General features: G+C 39.2%; 2 protein-coding genes across 8 annotated transcripts in view; both read right to left on the reverse strand.

The window, feature by feature from the left end:
- The window catches only part of eif4g3a (eukaryotic translation initiation factor 4 gamma, 3a), a 34014-nt gene extending 28590 nt beyond the window's left edge, over positions 1-5424 (reverse strand). For all 7 annotated transcript variants that reach the window (XM_055222028.1, XM_055222029.1, XM_033967181.2 and 4 more), the window contains exons 1-2: positions 4843-5424; positions 643-715 (exon numbers count right to left, since the gene is read on the reverse strand). In XM_055222028.1, coding sequence (XP_055078003.1) covers positions 643-715; positions 4843-4991 — 222 coding nt within the window. In that variant the 5' untranslated portion in view covers positions 4992-5424. The remainder of the gene's footprint in view (positions 1-642; positions 716-4842) is intronic.
- Positions 5425-5986: 562 nt separating this feature from the next.
- ece1 (endothelin converting enzyme 1) lies at positions 5987-20540 on the reverse strand. Its single transcript, XM_033966170.2, has 18 exons — positions 20099-20540; positions 17831-17969; positions 15606-15818; positions 15329-15453; positions 15078-15224; positions 14713-14778; positions 14309-14497; positions 14062-14204; positions 13804-13918; positions 13329-13439; positions 13161-13259; positions 12998-13075; positions 12815-12918; positions 10099-10209; positions 8338-8405; positions 7501-7691; positions 6940-7035; positions 5987-6844 (listed from the first exon to the last, which is right to left on the reverse strand). The coding sequence occupies exons 1-18, from the start codon at positions 20225-20227 to the stop codon at positions 6668-6670; spliced, it is 2301 nt and encodes a 766-aa protein (XP_033822061.1). The 5' UTR covers positions 20228-20540; the 3' UTR covers positions 5987-6667.
- Positions 20541-21743: the final 1203 nt, after the last annotated feature.

Here is a 21743-nt window from a genome sequence, read left to right on the forward strand (position 1 = left end):
CTTTCCTCAGATGACCTGGGATAAAGCAACTAATCTGGCTGCTGTTGTCAAGGGAGGAGCCTGCACTGCTTCAGGCAACTGACTGATTCTGAGGATGTACTTGGTGATGGATTGGGGGAGGGGAGGCACTGTATAGGAGCTGTACATGAGGGCAACAGGAAGAGAGAAAGTAACCCACAAAGGTATGTTCAGGAAAAAGGTCTCACACTGGGGGCAGCTGCTCTTTTGTCTTGTGTCCTCCGCACTGAATACTGAGACTAAAACACCCCAGAGTACTAAAAAGAATATCATACAACTACTTAGGTCTTCCCAGTACCTTATAGTATCACTTTTTTGTTAAAATGGAAATTTAAAAAACAAACATTTAGTGCTTTATGAAAATTTTGATGTGGCTAATGGCCATCTCTTTTTCTTTTATATACTTCTATAAAATGTTGCTATCATACTTTTTGCTAAGTGTAAGTGGAAGGAAGTAGACATTAAATAGTTAATTAATCTTTTTCATCAGAGGATCTGTCAGTTGCCCTGACCTAAAGTATTCAATGAACTGACAGGAGCATCTTTAAAAACAAATTATTTTTGGAGAGTTCAGTTGTAGTCCAGCAGGTTTATGTTTACAGATAGAAGTTTGTAGTGACTCACGCTGTAGACTGCAGCCACTGCCGGCTGTGTGGGAAAAATCCGCTCGTCCAGAGAAGGCTGAACCCGAGGGATTCTAGGAGACACATGTTAAGGAAAACCCAAACATGTAAAATACTGTTATATGTGATGTGCTAACTTTTTAGATGAGGATAATGAATTCTTTACCCAAGAAAATAAGTTGTTCTCATCAGACCTTTGTCAACTGGAAAAGAACTCGTTTACTTTCAAGTCCTGCACCCCCCACCTAAAAAACCCAATCTCCACAAGTACACTATGTACCTTCAACTTTTGCAAGTGTTGTAGGGAAAATCCGAAGTGGACTTCCAGAAGACCAGAGATAGAAACCATGGCAAGTAAAAACCACACCTGAACAAATCTATTGTGAAAGCATAAATGTACTTCTTAAGGTAAACTGTTTGCCAGCATTGTAATAAATAGTGTAATACTTTCATGACTATGACAGAACTCACAAAGTGTTAAAAAAAAAGAAAAAGGGTAAAGATAAATACTGGAAACACTCAAGTTCCTTAATCGTATCACAAAAAAGGGCCACCTCCGTGGCAATAGACAGGAAGAGGCTGGTGCACAGCTGGTCACATGGTTTAGGAGAAACTGTCAGGCCTTCTTCCTTAAGCAGAACTCGCGCCTCCTTTTTCCCCTGAACCCTTATTACTCTGCTGCTGTCTGTAGGAGCTGCTTTTGGACCTCCTCCAGCAGATCAACTCATAACCAAGATCACAAAGAGGAGCAACAAAAACAGAAAGTGGTTATGTTAAAAGCAAACTGCTTTGCTACTAGAGAAAGAACAGCAAGATGTAATCAGTTTCATTGGGTAAAAAAAGAATGACAACAAAACACCCTCAATCTATCCGGATATCGAATAAAATAAAACAAACTGACTATTGACTGAATTACAAATAATTAACAGTACACTGCTTAAACAGTTCAAGTGGGTTGGAAGAAGGTGGTCATAAGTCAGGAGGACACCACAGAGACAACTTGATCCGTCTACAGGACATGTATGCTCATGGGTACAGACAATTTGAGGACTGTCAACACAGAAAGGGGGGGGGCATGGTTCACAGTGCCTTGTCACCAAAACAAACCAATTGGTCATTGGGTTCCTTCAAGGGAACAAGCAGACAGCAAAATGAGCTTACGGTATAAGCAGTAACTTATATTATGTCAGATGATATAACATAGCTTCCTTGTGTGTATACTTTGAGGGCTATGAGCCAAGAAGAACTTGAAAAAAGTTCATTGCACAATGCAGACAGAATGGCCTTCCTAAAGCACAGAACACAAATCAGCCAGTGGCATAACAGTATTGCAATACTTCTTGTGAGGATGCCAAAGAAAGAAGAAAATAACTTGTTACAAAGACTAATCAATACTAAAATTAGTATCAAATGTAGAGACTCACTTAAACAAATATCAATACTGATAAAAATCACATTGGGACAGAGATTTTGGCAGGCACAGTATTGGATGTGTAACCAGCCTATTCTTTGCCCATTCTTAGCATAAAAACGTCTTGTTTTCTATGTGGGTGGATAGGTAGCCAACAAGAACCCCCTTTCATAGTCCACTTCAGTGAACCAGTGTAAGACACAAGCTTGTAAGTGGCTGAGTGCGCTAATTAGACATTAGAAATCTTCATTAATTTTCTGCTTGAGGAGAGAGGGGAAGCTTCATGTCAGACTTGCAAGAGAATTACCACATTAGGAGAAAAATATAATCTAAAGCAACCAAATGGAACTGTGGAACTGCTGACCTGTACACATTAGAATATTCAGAGGGACGTTTAGTAGAACTCAGAGAAAGTCAATAAAAGCACAAGAGCCACTGACAGATTTGCAGTTTGCATTTGGTCACAAATAGTTCAACAGCATTGTCACTTAATTTAGAATACAGAAACCACTCAAATGTCATGCTTAACCTAAAGTAAATCCACCTGGAAAAATGGGAAAAATGTCTTAACAATGTCAGTGTGAGTATAAACTTGGTCAGTAATATGTGATATCCTAAATAATCTGTTCTTCAATCTACTCGGTCAACAAACTGTTTAAAGGTTGCATGCTGCAATGCTTACCATCCCCTGTTCATAACTGAAGCACAGGAAGTGAGTAGAGACAGCCCAGATGGTGCCGACACAAACCTTCCTTTTCCCCGCTTGACTAGTGCCCATTCTTTCACGCTCACACACACGCACAGTTGGATAAAAGCAGAGCTAACAAAGCTGTCACTGCCTGCCTGCTGGTGCTGAGACTGCTTTTTCACTACAGCCCAAACAATAGATGGCAAATTCAACTTACAATCCCAATGATGAGAAACAATCTATGAGTAGAAACAACCTACAGCATTGACTTCAACATAAAAAATAATAATAAAAACATGTGTATTGGAATTTGGAGTTTCAAATTATCTATATCTATCCATATGACAAAAAATGCTTGCTATATGGGAGGGTAACTCCAACAAATATCAACCTCCAGGATCTAGAGGTAAATAAGACTTTTTCCATTTATTGTACAATCTACCTTGCTAGTTCACACCTACTATTTTTTTTTGGTTTTTTTTACCAACTTCTTACACTGTGTAGTTCTGTTGTTTAGAGGTTCCACACCTGGCTGGAAATAAACCATGCGAGACACAAGGTATGTTTGTTGCAGGAAAATCGAAGCACTGAATGCAAACTGGACAGGTTATAAAAGTGCCTGATATGAGAGTATAACAAAGGAGGGGTTACATATATGGAGAGGGCCAAAACTTTGTCAGCTGTGCCCGAGGTGAGCTCTGGGGGATGGACGGAAACGAGCAGGGCTAGCCAGCCTGATTGACCTGAGCTTTTGTTGGCAGATGGTGGGAAGCACCACCTTGGCCTCTCGCTCTGAATGTTAAGCAGTGCTGCCATTGTCTGGCAAGTGCAGCAGCAGACGCATGCGCTAGGTGTTTCTCCGGCAACCAGAAACAGAAACAAGCTACCCCCCTCCCTGCACTGCACACATGCCTCACTATGCAGTCTCATCTAATCTAATGTCTCTCCATCAAGATTCCCAAACACAAGGAGATGATACTAATCACACAAGACTTGCACTGCTGTGAACTAGTGACTGTTAAGAAAAGAACAGTTTTTACCAGTTTTTCTATAAAGATTTAAATACACAATAACATATGGGCCCCTGTTTTATGCGAATTTAAGTTGCCAATACAGCCAATAACCAAAATGGCATAATTAGATTCAGTAATCTTAAGCAGATCATGTTTCTCATCATAAAGTTGTAGGAATGCATCTGAATACACAGATGCAGCCAACCAAATCAGCCAAAACAACCATACAGTATAATAATGTCTGCTGTCATCAAGTAACTACTACCCAAATGTCATCAATGGCACCTATTGGGATGCTGCAACATAAATTAAGTTTTCCAATTTTCCAGATATCACCAATCCTGCACCATACTGTAAATAAAACAGGAGGTGACATAACCACTGTGACTTTATGTCCCTGCCAGGTCAGTAAATGCAACTGGATTCTTTGGATGACAAGTTATGAACAAAAACTGAAAGTAAAAACATATTACAACCCTGATAGCATACATGTAATCAGTAAGCTATTTGATACTGAATGATTACAATCAGGTTTCAAGATTAATAAAAGCAGTCAGTCCAAAAGATAGCACCTGCTATGTCTCATGGTGCCGTGCATTAGATGAAGATGCTTTCACTTGTACAGTAACTGGGCTAATTTGTGTTAGCCAAAAACACTAAGTGAACAAAGCCGGTCACCGGTAAGAAACGCAGCTCAGCTTTGCTACAAAGAATAGCGAACTTGTATTATCCATTTAGAACGTATAATGGGTTGAATTTGTAGTGTTAATTACACATATTGGTAATAATGTGCATAAAATTCCTTATTCAAACTGCTATTTCCGTTAGCTTTTACAGGAGGCTATAGTCATTGGGGCAGTAGAAGCCAACCGGCTCCATAGGCTAACGTTAGCATTAATTTAGCATGCTGAGCTAAAGTGCTAACCTGATGCTAACGGTACCCTCCCCTCACAGAACCCTCTCTGCCAAACCAAGATACCCGCATTCAGTGTTATGGTTCCCCACCAATAAAACGGATGTTTGTAAATGTCATTAGTTGCAATCGAACACACCCGATCACACTCTCACATTGCCCATGTCAAAGGATACTGTGGTGGCGGGACAGCAGCGGGCTGTGGAGCGGTTGGAGCTCCCGGCGGCAGGGAAGCCCGTTGTTGGCTCGACGGAGAGGGGCCACTTCCAGGTCCGCTAACTGCGACAGCGGTGGGCTTGGAGACCACTTTCGGTGGCAAACTCATCGCAACAAATAAAATAATACCCACAAATAAATACTGTTATAAACAACACCTAGCTTGCATGCATTGAGCAATCGTAGCAAAAATATTGAAGGCCCCAAATCCCTTTAACGAACTGGGATAACGAAGCTCAAATAGCAACACAAACGTTCTTTTTCATGAAAAGTCGCTGTTCGGATCAGCGGTGCTATTCATGGGGACGGCGGGAGGTTAGCCTCCCTCGCCCGTCCGGAACCTCAGCGGATCCGGTTCGGTTCGTTTCTTTAAAAAGAAATAATCGCCGCGATCTTCAGAGTCCCACGGCGATTTACCTCTTCCTCTCAATAAGTGTTTTTTCTATCATTTTTCTCACAGAGATGAGAGACTTCGCCAACATGGCGTTGCGGCCGCTTCCAGCAGTCCGGGCAGGACAGATGATTCGGCAATTCTCGGCCAATTACGGATACACTCGTCTCATCCACTGAACATCAGTCAAACGATGATAAAGTACATTTACTAAGCTTTATGCATCCTTGGTTAAGAAAAGATTTGTAGTAAAAAAACAAAAAAAACAAAACCAAAAAAAAAAAAAAAAAAAACAAACAAGCGAGATGGAGTGATATACAAAAAATAGGCTTATATTGGTGTGCGTGAGTATGTGTGTATGTATATGTATAAATATATATATATATACACATACATACACACACACACATACGTATGTATGTATATATATATATATATATATATATATATATATATATATATATATATATATACACACACACACATATACATGTATTGTATGTATTTATTATTATTATTATTATTATATTAAACAAAAGTGTAAACAAGAGTGTAAACAATAATTTTGTGGCCGCATTCTCACATTAGCATGTAACACCATCGCCATCTACAGTTTGCTCAGTATTTTAACTCTTCAGTAACAGTAGATTTTACTTTGTACTACTATTATTAATGTATTCCTTTATTATAAAGAATACAACATGATCCAAACATATCTTAAACTTGTTTTACTATACAAAAATAATTTATTACAAATTCGCAAAAATTTACTGCACATATGCAATAAATGCAACTAGGTGAATTCACAACTCAAAATCAAGACATCTGTAACAAAAAAAACCCAAAAAACAAAAACATTAGCGAAGATAAATTGGCTTGAAAAGCTGATGTAACGTAAGACATTTTGAATAAACAGCGTATAAAGTGCCCCTATTTGACATTCAACCAAGAACATGTTTTGGTCCCTAAAACACAATTTAAAATAGTCGGGCTATATCACCATAAACAATATTAACGGTAAAATATGTTAAGAAATATAGCACAGTGACAAAAAAAGACTATACACAGTATGATTTGTATATCACTACGTCACAGACAAGCAGTGGCATCCATCAGTGGTTCTCTCACGCTGAAATAAAATGCAGTCTTCCAGTGCCAATTCCAGTGTGTAAAGCATTTAAAATAGAAGTTGAAGAATCCACCCAAGATAATAGGCAAAACATATGAACTGCAGTCTACTGAACAGAACAAGCAAAGTGTGTTATAATGTAAATCATGTGGTAAGGCTGAAGACTTTTCAGTGGTACACAAGTTTTCAGTGAAGAGCAAATTGTCTGCATGACTTTGTCTCAAATGTTCTTTTCATTCCCTTACCAACAAACCATTAAGCAGCATCACCAAAGCTCACACTTGTGTTTAGGGTTCATCGGTGCATCAGCTTTGCAGTCAAAGTGCTTTGAAAATTCTGGTGAATTTGAAATAGTCCCAATAACTCTAAATCTAGATGGACTGTGAGGGTCTGTGATCACTCCTTCATGTGAACTTTCTGGTGTCCTGACCGAGCACCATACCTGTATCATATTTAGAGGAAAACAATGACAATTTACATACTACATGACAGGCATACATAATCTGATGTTTGTGTGTATACCAATTTGATACAGACCTGGGCAAATCCTACAAAAAACAGTTGATGGTTTGTCATCCCAAGGGCTGGTAGAGTAGGCTCTTCACCATGTTTTTCAATCCATTTTACATAAGCCTTGAATGATCAAAAGTGGTGAAGTTAAACACAGGTTTATTTTGTTTGGAGAATGTGTCTGATGTCTTTTAAATATATCTGACTGCCTTAGTCCAGGCTGCTTTCACTGCAGAAGACTGGCTCATCTGACTCTCAGTCTATGACCTTTATTATGTGGAAAGAATGTGCATGAGATGTAATGATTGGGTGACAAGAACCCCTCATGGCTACCTCTTATACTGTATTTCCAGGCTTCATGGTAAATCAGGGCACCTTTTCCAATACTGATCAACTGACCACATCCATAAGAGCCTCATACTTGCTATATAGTAAAGATACTTTACTACGATTATACTAGACTGTGTATAATATCTATAATAATAATAATAAATTTTATTTATATAGCGCTTTTCAGGACACTCAAATGTATGTGCATAAATGGTTCTGCTGTGATATTTGATTTATTTTTTGTGCATCAATACATACTTTGTAAGCAGATTTAAGTCCACCATTGTCTGCAATGTTCTCTCCTAATGTGTGTCGGCCATTGAGTGGCTCATTATTGATGCTGTAGTTTCCATATTGCTCCACCATACACTGGGCCTGCTTCTTAAAAGCCTCTACAGATGAGTTTTTCCACCAAGAACGCAGGTTTCCATCTTTATCATATTCACGGCCTTTAAAACAAAGTATTGACATGTTGGAAATAGTCTGAACTCCTTTTCTAGAAAGAATTACTTTGTTGCAGCAGCAAATAAAGGAAGAGGGAACTAGAGCCTATATGAAGAAATTATTGTTATTTAACTTTTTTGTCTTAATCCTTGATAGCACCAAAGGCTTGTCAGAGGATTTTAGAATGAAATTCTGTTACCCGCTCTGCAATGTTCAACATAAGGTGAATACTATGATAATATTTTAAAGTGACATTTGGTTGAATTCCTGCACATAGCATGATGTTTACTAGTTTTCCTGTGCAGCTAATCTGTATACCAATTTTGCTAATGCCTAATGGCATAATTTGTCATAGCATAATTACCAAACATTTTTTTCAAGGTTTTCAGAAAAATACAACAGTAAATTCCCTATGTCAATGGGATGACTGGGTTTGTGGCATTTGCACGTAAAAATCTTTTTGATTGGTCGAGAACGGAACCGATAATACCTACAGATGCAGTAGGATCTGGAGAGTAGAATAAGATAAAAACGTATTTTGGCCAGAAAACACATTTATGGTATGATACTGGCACATTGTAATTCTACAGATGTGTTATTATATATTGCAACTAGTTCAGCTTTAGCAGAAATTATTTTAGTAAAACTAACCTTGGTCATCAAAAGCATGAGTAAGCTCATGTCCCATCACAACTCCAATTCCTCCAAAGTTTAAAGCTCTGGAAAGAAATACATTGTTGTAATTCATCAAGTTACAATGTTGTGCAAAAAATAATACAGTGAGGCAAATAAGTATTTGAACACTCTGTGATTTTGCAAGTTCTCCCACTTAGAAATCATGGAAGGGTCTGAAATTTTCATCTTAGGTGCATGTTCACTGTGAGAGACATAATCAAAAAAAATCTGGAAACCACATTCTATGCTTTTTAAAAATAATTTATTTGTATGTTACTGCTGCAAATAAGTATTTGAACACCTGTCTATCAGGTAGAATTCTGACCCTCAAAGACCTGTTAGTCCACCTTTAAAAAGTCCACCTCCACTCCACTTATTATCCTAAATTAGAAGCACCTGTTTGAGGTCATTAGCTGCATAAAGACACCTGTCCACCCCATAAAATCAGTAAGACTCCAACTACTAACATGGCCAAGACCAAAGAACTGTCAAAATGCACAAGAGACAAAATTGTAGACCTCCACAAGGCTGGAAAGGGCTACGGGGCAATTGCCAAGCAGCTTGGTGAAAAAAGATCCACTGTTGGGGCAATTATTAGAAAATCGAAGAACGCATGGAGTCCCTCGGACTGGGGCTCCATGCAAGATCTCACCTCGTGGGGTCTCAGTGATCCTAAGAAAGGTGAGGAATCAACTCAGAACTACACGGGAGGAGCTGGTCAATGACCTGAAAAGAGCTGGGCCCACCATTTCCAAGGTTACTGTTAGTAATACACTAAGACGTCATGGTTTAAAATCATACATGGCACGGAAGGTTCCCCTGCTTAAACCAGCACAGGCCCGTCTTAAGTTTGCCAATGACCATTTGGATGATCCAGAGGAGTCATGGGAAAAAGTCATGTGGTCAGATGAGACCAAAATAGAACTTTTTTTTGTCTAAATTCCACTCACCATGCTTGGAAGAAGAAGAATGATGAGTACCATCCAAAGAACACCATCCCTACTGTGAAGCATGGGGGTGGAAACATCATGCTTTGGGGGTGTTTTTCTGCACATGGGACAGGACGACTGCACTGTATTAAGGAGAGAATGACCGGGGCCATGTATAGTGAGATTTTGGCGAACAACCTCCTTCCTTCAGTTAGAGCATGACAACATGACAATGACCCGAAGCACACAGCCAGGATAACCAAGGAGTGTCTCCGTAAGAAGCATATCGAGGTGGAGTGGCCTAGCCAGTCTCCAGACCTAAACCCAATAGAAAATCTTTGGAGGGAGCTCAAACTTCGTGTTTCTCAGCGACAGCCCAGAAATCTGACTGATCTAGAGAAGATCTGTGTGGAGGAGAGGGCCAAAATCCCTCCTGCAGTGTGTGCAAACATGGTGAAAAACTACAGGAAACGTTTGACCTCTGTAATTGCAAACAAAGGCTACTGTACCAAATATTAACATTGATTTTCTCAGGTGGTGCAGCAGTAACATACAAATAAATTATTTTAAAAAAATCATACAATGTGATTTCCAGATTTCTTTTTTTTTATTATGTCTCTCACAGTGGACATGAACCTAAGATGAAAATTTCAGACCCCTCCATGACTTCTAAGTGGGAGAACTTGCAAAATCGCAGGGTGTTAAAATACTTATTTGCCTCACTGTATGTTATATTTCTGTTTATCCAATGTGATTTTTTTGTTACTTTTCTTATTTAATACGATTTTATAATGTATGTGTAAAATACTTAGGCCATGTTCGGCTGTAGAAAGGTGCCTGAAGAATCCCTGCAGGCAAAACCATCTCATTCTTTGTAGGATTGTAGTATGCATTCACAGTTGGAGGGGTCATGCTCCATCTGTGGAAAGACTGTTTAGTTAAGTAAGGCCAATGCCAGTGTTTTGTATTGCAAAAATACTTGGCAGTTTGTAGCACAACAGTATTTAATACTTGGCAACACTTGATGGGTTTGGGAGTGACACTAATTAGGGCAATTTGCCAGTGCAATTAGTAATTAAAAAGAAATATTGCAGTGACGTGCGGTGAGGTTCATGGCTGGTGAGGCATTGATGTCATCACAATCAGACAAACATGTAAACCAGGTGTTGAGAAATAAATTTGGCCCTGGACCAATTTCTCTCCTAGTAAGTGACTTGGGGCCAGAATAAAAAATAATTTCAAAATAAAAGTTCCTAAGTCTGTATGAAATAGCTCTAATAGTATGAAATAAAAAGCAAGCTGGTTTTGTATTGCCAGCCTTTTCGTGTGTACCACTCTGTTTGAAAAGAGTGAGTCTTTCGTCCCGTAGTCTGGAGCAAACCCTTTAGCTCCGGCATTGGTCTTCCTTTAATTATAACCTCCTGCTTCGACCGAAAGTCTAGTTTAGAAAACTGCTTGAGCTTTAATATGTAAGCCTCCTCCATTTAAAAGTAGGGCCAGACAAGAAGAAAAAAAGTGAAGGGATTGCTAAACTTGCCAACTCTAAATTGTAGCTTGCTGTCACTATTCTGCTGCCCCAGGAGTTGCAAGAAACTCTGAGCTCACAAATGCCCCCTACCACGAGGCCAGGTGACTATGTGTATCCCCCGGCGCCTTTTCAGAGCAGTAGTTTAAAGCAGTAGCTGTCACTGCTGAGCGTACAGCACAGCACGTCTCTTCTTGGTATTTGAACGGTAAAAGTAAAAATTCAGCGATTTTGAATAGAAAAAAGAATTAAAATAGCAGATTTAAATAGAAAATAACTCCATCAGGTCCTCAAGGGTTCATGGGAGTTTGCCTAACCAGTCCACATGTGTTTGGTGGATCTGGAGAAGGCATTCGACCGTGTCCCACGTGGTGTCCTTTGGGGTGTGCTCCGGGAGTATGGGGTCCGGGGCCCTTTGCTAAGGGCTGTCCAGTTCCTGTATGACCGGAGCAGGAGCTGTGTTCGCATTGCCGGCAGTAAGTCAGACCTGTTCCTAGTGCATGTTTAGACTCCGCCAGAGCTGCCCTTTGTCACCAGTTCTGTTCATTATATTTATGGACAGAATTTCTACGTGCAGCCAGGAGCCAGAGGGGGTCCGGTTTGGGAACTACAGGATCTCATCTCTGCTGTTTACAGATGACGTTGTCCTGATGGCCTCATCGAGCCAAGACCTGCAGCAGGCACTGGGGCAGTTCGCAGCCGAGTGTGAAGTGTCTGGGATGAGAATCAGCTCCTCCAAATCCGAGGCCATGGTTCTCAACCGGAAAAAGGCGGTTTGCCCTCTCCAGGTGGGTGGTGAGTCCTTGTCTCAAGTGGAGGAGTTTAAGTATCTCGGGGTTTTGTTCACGAGTGAGGGAAGGATGGAGTGTGAGGTTGACAGGTGGATCGGTGCAACGTCTCTGTATGAGTCCGTTGTGGTAAAGAAGGAGCTGAGTCAAAAGGCAAAGCTCTCAATTTACCGGTCAATCTACGTTCCTACCCTCACCTATGGTCATGAGCTCTGGGCTCATGACTGAAAGGATGAGATCATGGATACAAGCGGCCGAAATGGGTTACCTCCACAGGTTGGCTGGGCGCACCCTTAGGGACAGGGTGAGGAGCTTAGTTACACGGGAGGAGCTCAAATTAGAGCCGCTTCTCCTACACATCGAGAGGAGCCAGCTGAGGTGGCTTGGGCATCTGCTCAGGATGCCTCCTGGACGCCTCCCTATGGAGGTGTTCTGGGCATGTCCCACTGGGAGGAGGCCCCAAGGAAGACCCAGAACACGCTGGAGGGACTATGTCTCTCGGCTGGCCTGGGAACACCTTGGGGTCCCACCGGAGGAGCTGGAAGACATGGTCTGGGGTGAGGGAAGTCTGGAAGTCCCTGCTTAGACTGCTGCCAAAGTGACCCGGATAAGTGGAAGAAAATGGATGGATAACTTTATAATACAAATCATTGGATAAATATAACCATTTCATTTATTTTTTCTCTGTGATGACAGGTGAGGCACGACCTCACCTGCCTCCCCTGACTGCACGTCACTGAAATATTATTGTGTAAAAATAATACCAGTTAGGACTGATGACTATTATTATTATTTTTTACAAGGGTTTTAATAATAATAATGGCTTACACTTGTAATGCACTTTTCAAAGCGCTACACTATAGTCATTATTCATTCATTTCCACACTTGGTGATGGTAAGCTACTATTGTAGCCACAGCTGCCCTGAGGCAGACTGACGGAAGCGAGGCTGCCGATCTGTGCCACTGGCCCCTCCAACCACCACCTATCATTCGCGCGCACACCACTTTCATACTAGGCAATGTGGGTGATGTGTCTTGCCTAAGGACACAACGACAGAACTTGGTCTGAGCGGGACTCAATCCTCCGACCTTCTGGTTGGAGGACCAACACTCTAACCGCTGAGCCACTGTCGCCCCGTTCAACAGAATTTTTGTTTTGAATTGCAAATGGAAAACGGTCCATCTGTGCTTGAACTTTTCACCAACTTACTGGTTTCTGTTGGGGGCTTTCCTTAACTGGTCAGCTGTCACTCTGCCTGAGAAGTTGTAGTATTGCATAACGTTTTGGAAGTAAAGATCAGACACCACTTCAAACTGAAAGGAATATAATTCTATTATTATAACTAGATAAAATAACAAATCATTTCACTGGTTGTTATGGTCTATTACCTACATCATTGAACACCTTGTCCAGCTTTGTGGCATTCATTATAAACTCTGGGTATCCAACCATGTTGTAGATTGCATCTGCCTATGACACAAAACATTTAAGAGTTTACTAAAGAACTGCGACAGCAGGTGGCACTCCAGTCTTTCAGGAAGAATTAGTGTCCCACCTTTTCTTTTGCAGCTTTTTTAGTTTCTGCATCCATCCAGTTCACGTCTTTCAGGCTATCCTCAAATGCCCATTTGATTTCTCCAACCATATTTTCAGCCTGAAAAAAATAGCCAGAAGGTTATCATCTGACACCAGACTAGCAGCAACTCTTAAAAACAACACTTACAATGGTCTTGCTGTCCTCAGCAAATGTAGCTTTGACAAACATGGCACCAAGAGCAAAACCAAGGGCGCTGTCTGTATCACTAACACACAGCTTCCAGCGAGGGGTACAACTCTAAAAAAAACCAAAAAAAACCTAATACTATATAATATGTATTTATATAAAAAAATTTGTCAGTTAACGATGGATGTTGACAAAATGTTTAAAATATATAAAAAAATTTGTGGGAACTTTATAAAAGTTAACTGAATGAATGCTAAACTAATTATTTATATATTTCAAAATTTAGCAAAACATAATTTCTAGGCTGAATGCCCCACACAGGACTAAGAAGTAAAAGGCTCTTCATAGACATGTGTTTAGATTCAAGCCATATCCTCAGTTAGTATATACTACAAACATTGTATACTTTATGTAGAGACAAAAGTGTCTGTTTTGTATTAATAAATCTGTGAAATACTGTCCATGAAGCTCTCACCTTTTTGGTTCCATACATAACTTCTAGGAAGTGCTGCTCAGCATCTTGAAACCTTTGGTCTAAAATGGACACCATCTTCCTCACTACCTTCATTATCATGTAGTTATTTAAGAGACTGAAAGAAAAAGAAAAACATGTTGTTAGAGCTGATATTGCTTGGTTTCAGAGGACACCACAACATATATGTATCTATAAATAACATTTAACAGTAAACATTTTATGAAAAGCTTTATAGAATCATAGTCTCACACATCTAACCTTTTATTTGTTTGTGTTATAAGATCAGACACTTTCTCCAGATATTCTTTGGCATACACAACAACAGGCTCAGAGTCATTGAGTGGCACCGGAGCAAACACTTCTGTAAGGTATGGCATCCAATCCACCGCAGGAGCCAATGTCTGTATAAATATAATATATTAAATATAATAATACAATTATTGTAGACCAGAGACTCAGAGTACATTAAACAGTTTCAGCTGAAATTACAGCGCTAGGTACTGACTGTTAAATTTTTGGCTTCCATTTTGTGGTAGATTAGCTCCTCGTCCCTCCTCTCGTCTTGAGGGATTGTGATGTTGGCCAGAGTTGTTTCAAACTCCACAATCTCCTCCATTAGTGTCTGAGATGTCTCTTTGGAGCCACCCAGAAGAACCCCTAATTCCACCAGGAAGTCGAGGTATGCCGTCAGGTACTGTCAAGATGTTAGGTAAAGATGGGGGATGAGTGCACAAAAATGCCATTAGAAAAGCTGTTTAAAAGTATGCACATATATGCCAGTGAGATCATGTAAATACAACAGATGTGTCTATGCTGTGGCAATGCCTTGTTTTTTTAGGTCCATATTAAAGCAACTTTAGTTAACATTTTTTTGACATTGCTTATTTGTCATGTGCAAAGTTTTCACACCTTTTCATTTGCGGTTTTGTTGAGGTAGTAATCCCGCGAAGGAAGTCCGAGGCTTGACTGATCCACCTGGAATTTTGAAAGAGATCCTTTGAGTTACACCACTCTGTCCAGCTTCCCAAGGCCCAGAGTAAGGAAACTTGCCAGTGATTTTTATTATTCGCCATGCTCTAATGACTTTGTAAAAAGGGATATATTCTTCTTGGCTAACCAGCCGTGTAAATATAGGACCACAGTTAATAGGGACATAACACAGATAGCTATACTCAAGATACAGGTTAGCCACAGTATAAACAGGCCAATCCATTTTAGAGTGGTTGGGGTATTGTTCTTGTTTAAGCTGTCACATAAATATTCGAGCCTCTCACCTGGATAATGTTGCTGTTGGAGTTTTTGGAGTCTGTGCTGACAAAGACTGTAAAAAATGGTGACGCACGAAAGTTAGCAGACACCATTCTCAATACTTCCTGAAAATTGTCTTTGTCCCAATGTTCAGTCAGGGCCCAGCCTCCCAACTGAAAAGATACATTAATAGAAAAAATAAGTAAATAAATAAATAAAGTAAAATTGATTACTGTAAATGATGTTTGATGTTAATGACTTGAGAACAATATCAAACCTGGCTGATTAGCTCCTGTAGCGGCTTAGCTCCTAATTCCTCAATCTTGGCTTCATTCATGCAGGCCTGATAATATCGCTGGGCCTTTTCCTCAGCGTTATTCAAATCTTTCATTGTGGTATTCTCTACCCAAATAAAGATAAGGCATAAGGTTACAAGAACAATAACTACACACCTTCCATGACTATGGGAAGTAGGGTGACTAGCAAGAACATCTTTGCCTGAGGTGAAGGCAAGTAAGGACATAGGGATCAGACATCAGAGACAAAGCTCATACCTAGTAAGTGCTTCATTATGAGCATATTGTGCTCCCAGAGGTTGCTAAAAGGCCCCCAGCGTGACTTTCCCTCAGGAAGAGGGTTGTTCCTCACCCACCCTCCACATGCAAAATTGTAGAAATCATGGCAGGGGTCCACAGATCGGTCTAGTGCTGCCATGACCGTACTGGCCACAGTAATGCATGGCTCTGAAAGGCAGCGGCCTGGATGAGCTGAAAAACAGATTTTTGAAAACATTAATGTGAGAAATATTTCCAGCTTATAAAGGTCATTTTAAGATAAGTAGGTCTTATAAATATCTGGATGATATTACTATAAAGAACAAGTACACAGGATATTGTGTCATTATTCAAACTATGAAGTTCATTCCTGATATATTTTATTTGGGCTTCTCTGTAGTGGAATAGGCCCAGTCTCTTCTAGCATGTAGTGCTTGAATTTTAGTTTGATATTATTAGCATTATTCGAAATTAGGAAGGACACAAACACTTTTGTCAAATCATTTTTTATGATTTATTGTGACTGGGTAAAATATCTTGTATAAAATCAGCAACTAAAGCACTGCATGTAAGATTTTGATTTAAAATTTTGTCATGATCCGCACTGTCCGCTCCTGGGTTTCCTCCCTATGTGCTCTTCCCCCTCCCTCACCTGCTTCTACCTGGAGCTGGGCGGAGCTCTCGGCTCCTCCCACGCGCACCTGCTCTCCATCTGGCTAATCACCACACCTGCCATGGATAAGAGGAGATGGGGGAAGACACTTGGTGCGAGATCGTCTGTGCTGCGTTTCTGTGTTCCTGTCGTGCTCTGGCCCTGGATGTCTCCTGCCCGTTCTGCCCTACACCCGTCTGGTCTGCCTGTTGTCCTGTGGTCCCTTCATGTCCCCGGTCCCTGTGTTTCCTGTGTTCCTGCTCACCTGCTCACCTCCGGTTCACCCTCTGTTTGTATTTGTCCTATTCCTACAATAAATCCTGTAAATATTCCCCGAGTCTGCATCCTTTGGTCTGCTACACACACCCGTTATGACAAATTTTAAACATGCCCTGTCTTTGTTTTGGTTCTCAAGATGATTAGCCTATCAGAAAGGAGACTGAGTCTCATTTAGGCTGCCAGTTAGGTTGCTGAAATCCAGTTGCTTTAAACCTAAAAGGAACCTTTCTGAATCTTCATGACCTCAACCCCAGCACCTGCAGCCAAACATTAATCAGTACTAATGCAGTCTATGCAGCTTAGTGAGTGAATTCTTGTGGTCTAGTTTTCACATGTGGTATGGCTTCTCCATATACTGAGAAATATGGGTCCTCTATCTGCAGGTTTAGGCACTTGAAACCCAGGTTCAGTGGAGATTGTAGTACCCTTTTATAAAACTGTACGAGGCTACATATAGTGTTTTTAATGTTTACTCTTGGTTAATCAAAAAATTTAATAGAATTTGGATTACGAGGAATGCATGAAAGATATAGTACATGTAAAGGGCAGCACGTCTATTGTTCTTTTTATTATTTTTTTAGTGTGAGATGACAAGCAATCCTGAATGGGAGGAAGTGGTTCTATGTTTCCCTGGATAAATCTGAGGAAGCCAACACAGACACTGCCATGATGTAATAATAAAATTGTCACAACTTACCATCATAAGGAGGAGCTTAAAGCATCTGTAATTTATCAGAAAGCATGACTATATCTATAAAGCTAAATATTTATGAGTCATCTTATTCTAGTATAGAGTGTTGATATCAACCCACTGTTGATATTTTGTCAATATATGAACAGTGATTAAATCTTTCTTAAAAACTTGCTAATAAATGCTGACAGTGACCTGCCCTCCAGTGTTGATGACTTTTGTTTTTAATTTACATAAGAGCAGATGGATAACACATCTCCTCAGAACTACTGATGTCCGGATATGCAGGAAACTATTTATTACTTCCCTCTCGTAAACAAAGAGTTAGTGATGGGAACTGGAGTGGCTAAAAATAAGTAAATCATCCTATGAATGAAAATGTTTTCAAAGATGGTTGAAATACTTTGCATATATATATATATATATATATATATATATATATATATATATATATATATATATATATATATATATATATATATATATATATATATATATATATATATATATATATTATATAACATACAGTGAATATACTGTTTAAACATAAAGGCCACGCAATACAATGCACAGAATAACATCACATAGAAAAATAAGACTTACTCTGTTTGTAGAAAACCCCAGTTGTGATGAGAGATATAAACAAACCCACAGATAAAAAACAGACTAAAAGCAGTAGCTTCCTCTCTCTCTCTGTCTTATTGGACCAACACCGTGGACCACGGCCTGGAAGAAGAGTCACCTGAACAGATAGCAAAAATATATGTTAATGCAATGGACATGGACAGAAACTAAAATGAACAACTTTGAACATTCCCTAAAACAATATGTTTAAATTTCATGAAAAGTAAAGTTATAATTGACATTCAAAATTTCTGATTAAGGTTACTATAGAGCAGTGGTTCTTAACCTTGTTGGAGGTACTGAACCCCACCTGTTTCATATGCATATTCACTGAACCCTTCTTTATTGAAAAATAAAATATGATTTTTTTTCAAATTCAAGACATATGTATGTTTTACTGGTGCACAAAATGAATCGTGCATTAACATCACTGTGTTCAAAGAATAAAACCAATACAGTGCATGAACTCACAACAAATTACATACATACCTTTTCACAAGGCATGACCTTTTTTAATACTACCACACTGAAATTATTAAAATTTTTAACTTTATGTATTCCAATAATGAACTGTTACTGTATTTATGCTATTTATTATTTTTAACATTTTAACACACACCGTAACTTCGCAACCAATTGTGCTCTCTTGTAATTTCACGGCATGTCAAAGCAGAGGCATGGGGCTCTTTAAATATGTTACTGTCATTACGGTAATGTGCTTCCATGGTCCCTCGAAGATGTCCAATCAGAGCGTAGTTGTTCGCCGGGATCCTCCCAGTCAATGCTGGGATATCACTCTGGCCACTCACTCTGGCTGTGTCTCAATTCACCAATGTGCCTTGACCTCCGTCGAACCCCTGAGACTGTCTCACCGAACCCCTAGGGTTCGATCGAACCCAGGTTAAGAACCACTGCTATAGAGAAATCAAACCCACAACTACAAAAGCTAACCAATCCAACATAGACCGCTTATATTAAGGTTAATGACAACGTTCTAGTATTATTGTCAATTGATCATCTTTAAAAGACACCCTGTATACTTTAACTGAGCTTAAATGTACATGTTTAAAACTTCTCCTATGCCACACATGGCTAAGAGAGGAGCATTTCATATCAAGTTCAGAAGGATTTTAATTACAGATTTACAAAGCCCAATGGCTGCCTCTCTATTGAGGCCTTCCAAGCAGAAACTTTTGCCCATTCTTCTATTGTAGTCTCTTCTCTAGTTCAACAGGATATGCTCTACTTGCCCCAAATTCACACAATGCCACCTGCACTAGATTTGAATCTGATAATTTTGAAATTTTTGTTACTGGTATTATTATTTATAGATTTATTACCATTCAATCTTCTATTTGTTATTAGTCATTATTGTAATTTGGAAGCTACTGTGTCCAAGTAGTTTATCTCAATAAAATTTACCTAGAATTATTGGCAAGCCAAGACATTTGTGGGGAAAAAAATGTTAGTCAGAAAAAATGTTTTATTTTTTTTACTGAGAACTGGTTTGTGTACTACTATTTAAAAGGTGACTAAACTGAATGCCAGAGTCCAAATACTTTTAGACGACATACTTAAGTTGTTTGAGTTTGAGCTATTTGAGGGTAAATTAGTTAATCCAATAAAATACTTTTTCTGTCTAGATTTAATCTCTTGTATAATCCGATTTATTTTACTGACACCTATAGCAAATAGGCTATGGGTATTTTTGGCAAATAGGTCTTTTTAAAAAAAATGATATAAGGAAGTCTAACAAATGCAAAGAGACTAGGACAAGGAAACCCATGAGTCAATATAACAAGTTCAAACAATGGCAAGGAGCAGGATTATGTCACAGTTAATTTATAGGTGGTAACTGTTTCAAAATATGTTCAACACAGGTCATTATAATCAAGGAACTATATTAGTGTTATTAATGTGTGTTGTCTCTCTTTTCAAGATGCTGAACCAAAAATGACAAAATTGTGCACCATCATCCAATTAAAAAATTAACAGTGTAAATAGTTTGTAAGTCATAGCATAGACTGTATTGAAACCACTGGCACTGTACATCACACTGAAACTAAACCAGGGGTAAACCCAGAGTAATATCATATTTAAAAGTTACTAAATGAAACTAAAACTAATGACAAGTATGATTTTTCTATTGAAGTAATTAAAACAAGTCAAAATTACATTTTAGCAACAACAATTTTCACATTCCACCAATTAACTTTTATTTAGCTGAAAGTTTGGTAGTGGCTTTACCTGCATTGGGTGTGAGGGATAGATGTCATCCCCAGTGGAGTCCACCAGGTCCTCCTCGTCCAGCGTAGCCCTCTTGTACGTCGACATCTGAAAGGTTAAATGCAGAAAAGACTGTCTGAGCGCTTCCATGGTCCCTGTAGTTCCACACTGACGTCTAAGAAAGTGTGACGTCTAGATTTCTGAAGCTACTCCGGCTACACAGGATCAAGTTTCTGTCCTATATCCATGGTGAGGAATCCAGTCTTTCCAGTCCATCTGTCCTGTGCAAGCACTATGCCATTAAAAGCAATACTCACAATATATAAGTGTCACTCTTATCTGTTTAACTTAGCTTTTATAGTCCTTTCAATTGAAGCAAAAACAAACTTCAGCTCCAAGTGCTCTGGCATGATCGCCCTGCGCAGAATCACTCTCTTCAAAGTTTATAACATTTCCTTCTTGTGTCTAGATACTTTGCTCTTCCTGAGATTTTCACCTCCCAGACTTCCTCATCAGTCTGAACTATGTAAATGAAACGGGACAAGGCGGAACTAGTGAAAAACAGGAAGACGCGTTGGCTTGACAATGAGACTACGACTGAGAGTGTTATTCCCCAATGTGTTTTCACTTAGATTTAGGGAGGGAGAGTTGCTGGTATAGTGCACACCCAGGACTCTTTCTATAGGACATATTACACTCGTGGGCGGGGTTTGGAAAAAAATGAGCCCCTCCCACTAAATGCTTGCAGTTGCTTCCCTTGGAAACCGTTACCTGATAGTCAAGACAGACAGTAATGTTTCAATCTTACCACACAGACCCCCCATGACAGAGCTATGAAGAGGGCTGAGAATCACAGGATCTCTCATGATTCAATACATAACACACAGCTCCCCATACAATAATAATATGATTTTGCTATACACGATATTGCACGTATATTGTGCGATATAACTATGAAAAACAATTGACTCTGTGTACAGCAGCACACTAACTAGCTCACTGTGTCTCAAAGTTTATGCTAACATTTATTAAAAGTGTAAAATATAAAATATAAAATAAACAACCTATTAATTAAAATAAAGACCTGATTGTAGAATACATCAGCCTGCGGTGTGTTTTTAATATTTATTAGGCCTTAAAATTAGCACTAGTGTAAGCACTGAGACACAAACATCTCTCTTTTAAACACAGAACTGTCCTCCAAACTGTATTCATTTTATTTGTGTAGTTTTTTAACTTTTTAACTACTTTTTATCAGTGACGTCCATCCTCCTGTCCAGTGCCTTATCTTTAATTATTTATTCATTTTAGTGTGACTCAGCAAAAAAAACCTAGAGATACACTTGGACAGGAAGTAGTGACGATAACAGTGAGGTTGTCAAGCGCTGTTGTGCGCAGAGCCAGTTACATTTATTTGTTTAACCTCTACTGCAGAAGTTGAATATGAAATACTTTATTTTAATAATCTAAACTTGTCAAATGAATTGAACAAACAAGTTGGTGCTGTCATAAAATAATTTTGTAAAATATACCAAAAAATACATGTGGCGATTTATATAGAAGCCCACAATATCAATACTGTATCACCAAATTAATTTAGCATCTGAATATGTGAAATGAGGAGGTTTATAAGATTTATCTACTACCTGTACCTTTTGACAAGGCA

This window comes from Periophthalmus magnuspinnatus, chromosome 5, assembly GCF_009829125.3.
Source record: "Periophthalmus magnuspinnatus isolate fPerMag1 chromosome 5, fPerMag1.2.pri, whole genome shotgun sequence".
In the NCBI taxonomy this organism is placed as follows: domain Eukaryota; kingdom Metazoa; phylum Chordata; class Actinopteri; order Gobiiformes; family Gobiidae; genus Periophthalmus; species Periophthalmus magnuspinnatus.

What these genes read in the sequence shown, in the direction of transcription:
- ece1 (XM_033966170.2), bottom strand. Translation starts at nt 20,227, where the DNA reads ATGGAAGCGCTCAGACAGTCTTTTCTGCATTTAACCTTTCAGATGTCG. An exon ending in CATAATGAAGCACTTACTAG is followed by an intron (nt 15,454 to 15,605) that starts GTATGAGCTTTG and finishes TTATTTGGGTAG; the next exon opens with AGAATACCACAATGAAAGAT. An exon ending in ACAAAACCGCAAATGAAAAG is followed by an intron (nt 14,498 to 14,712) that starts GTGTGAAAACTT and finishes ACATCTTGACAG; the next exon opens with TACCTGACGGCATACCTCGA.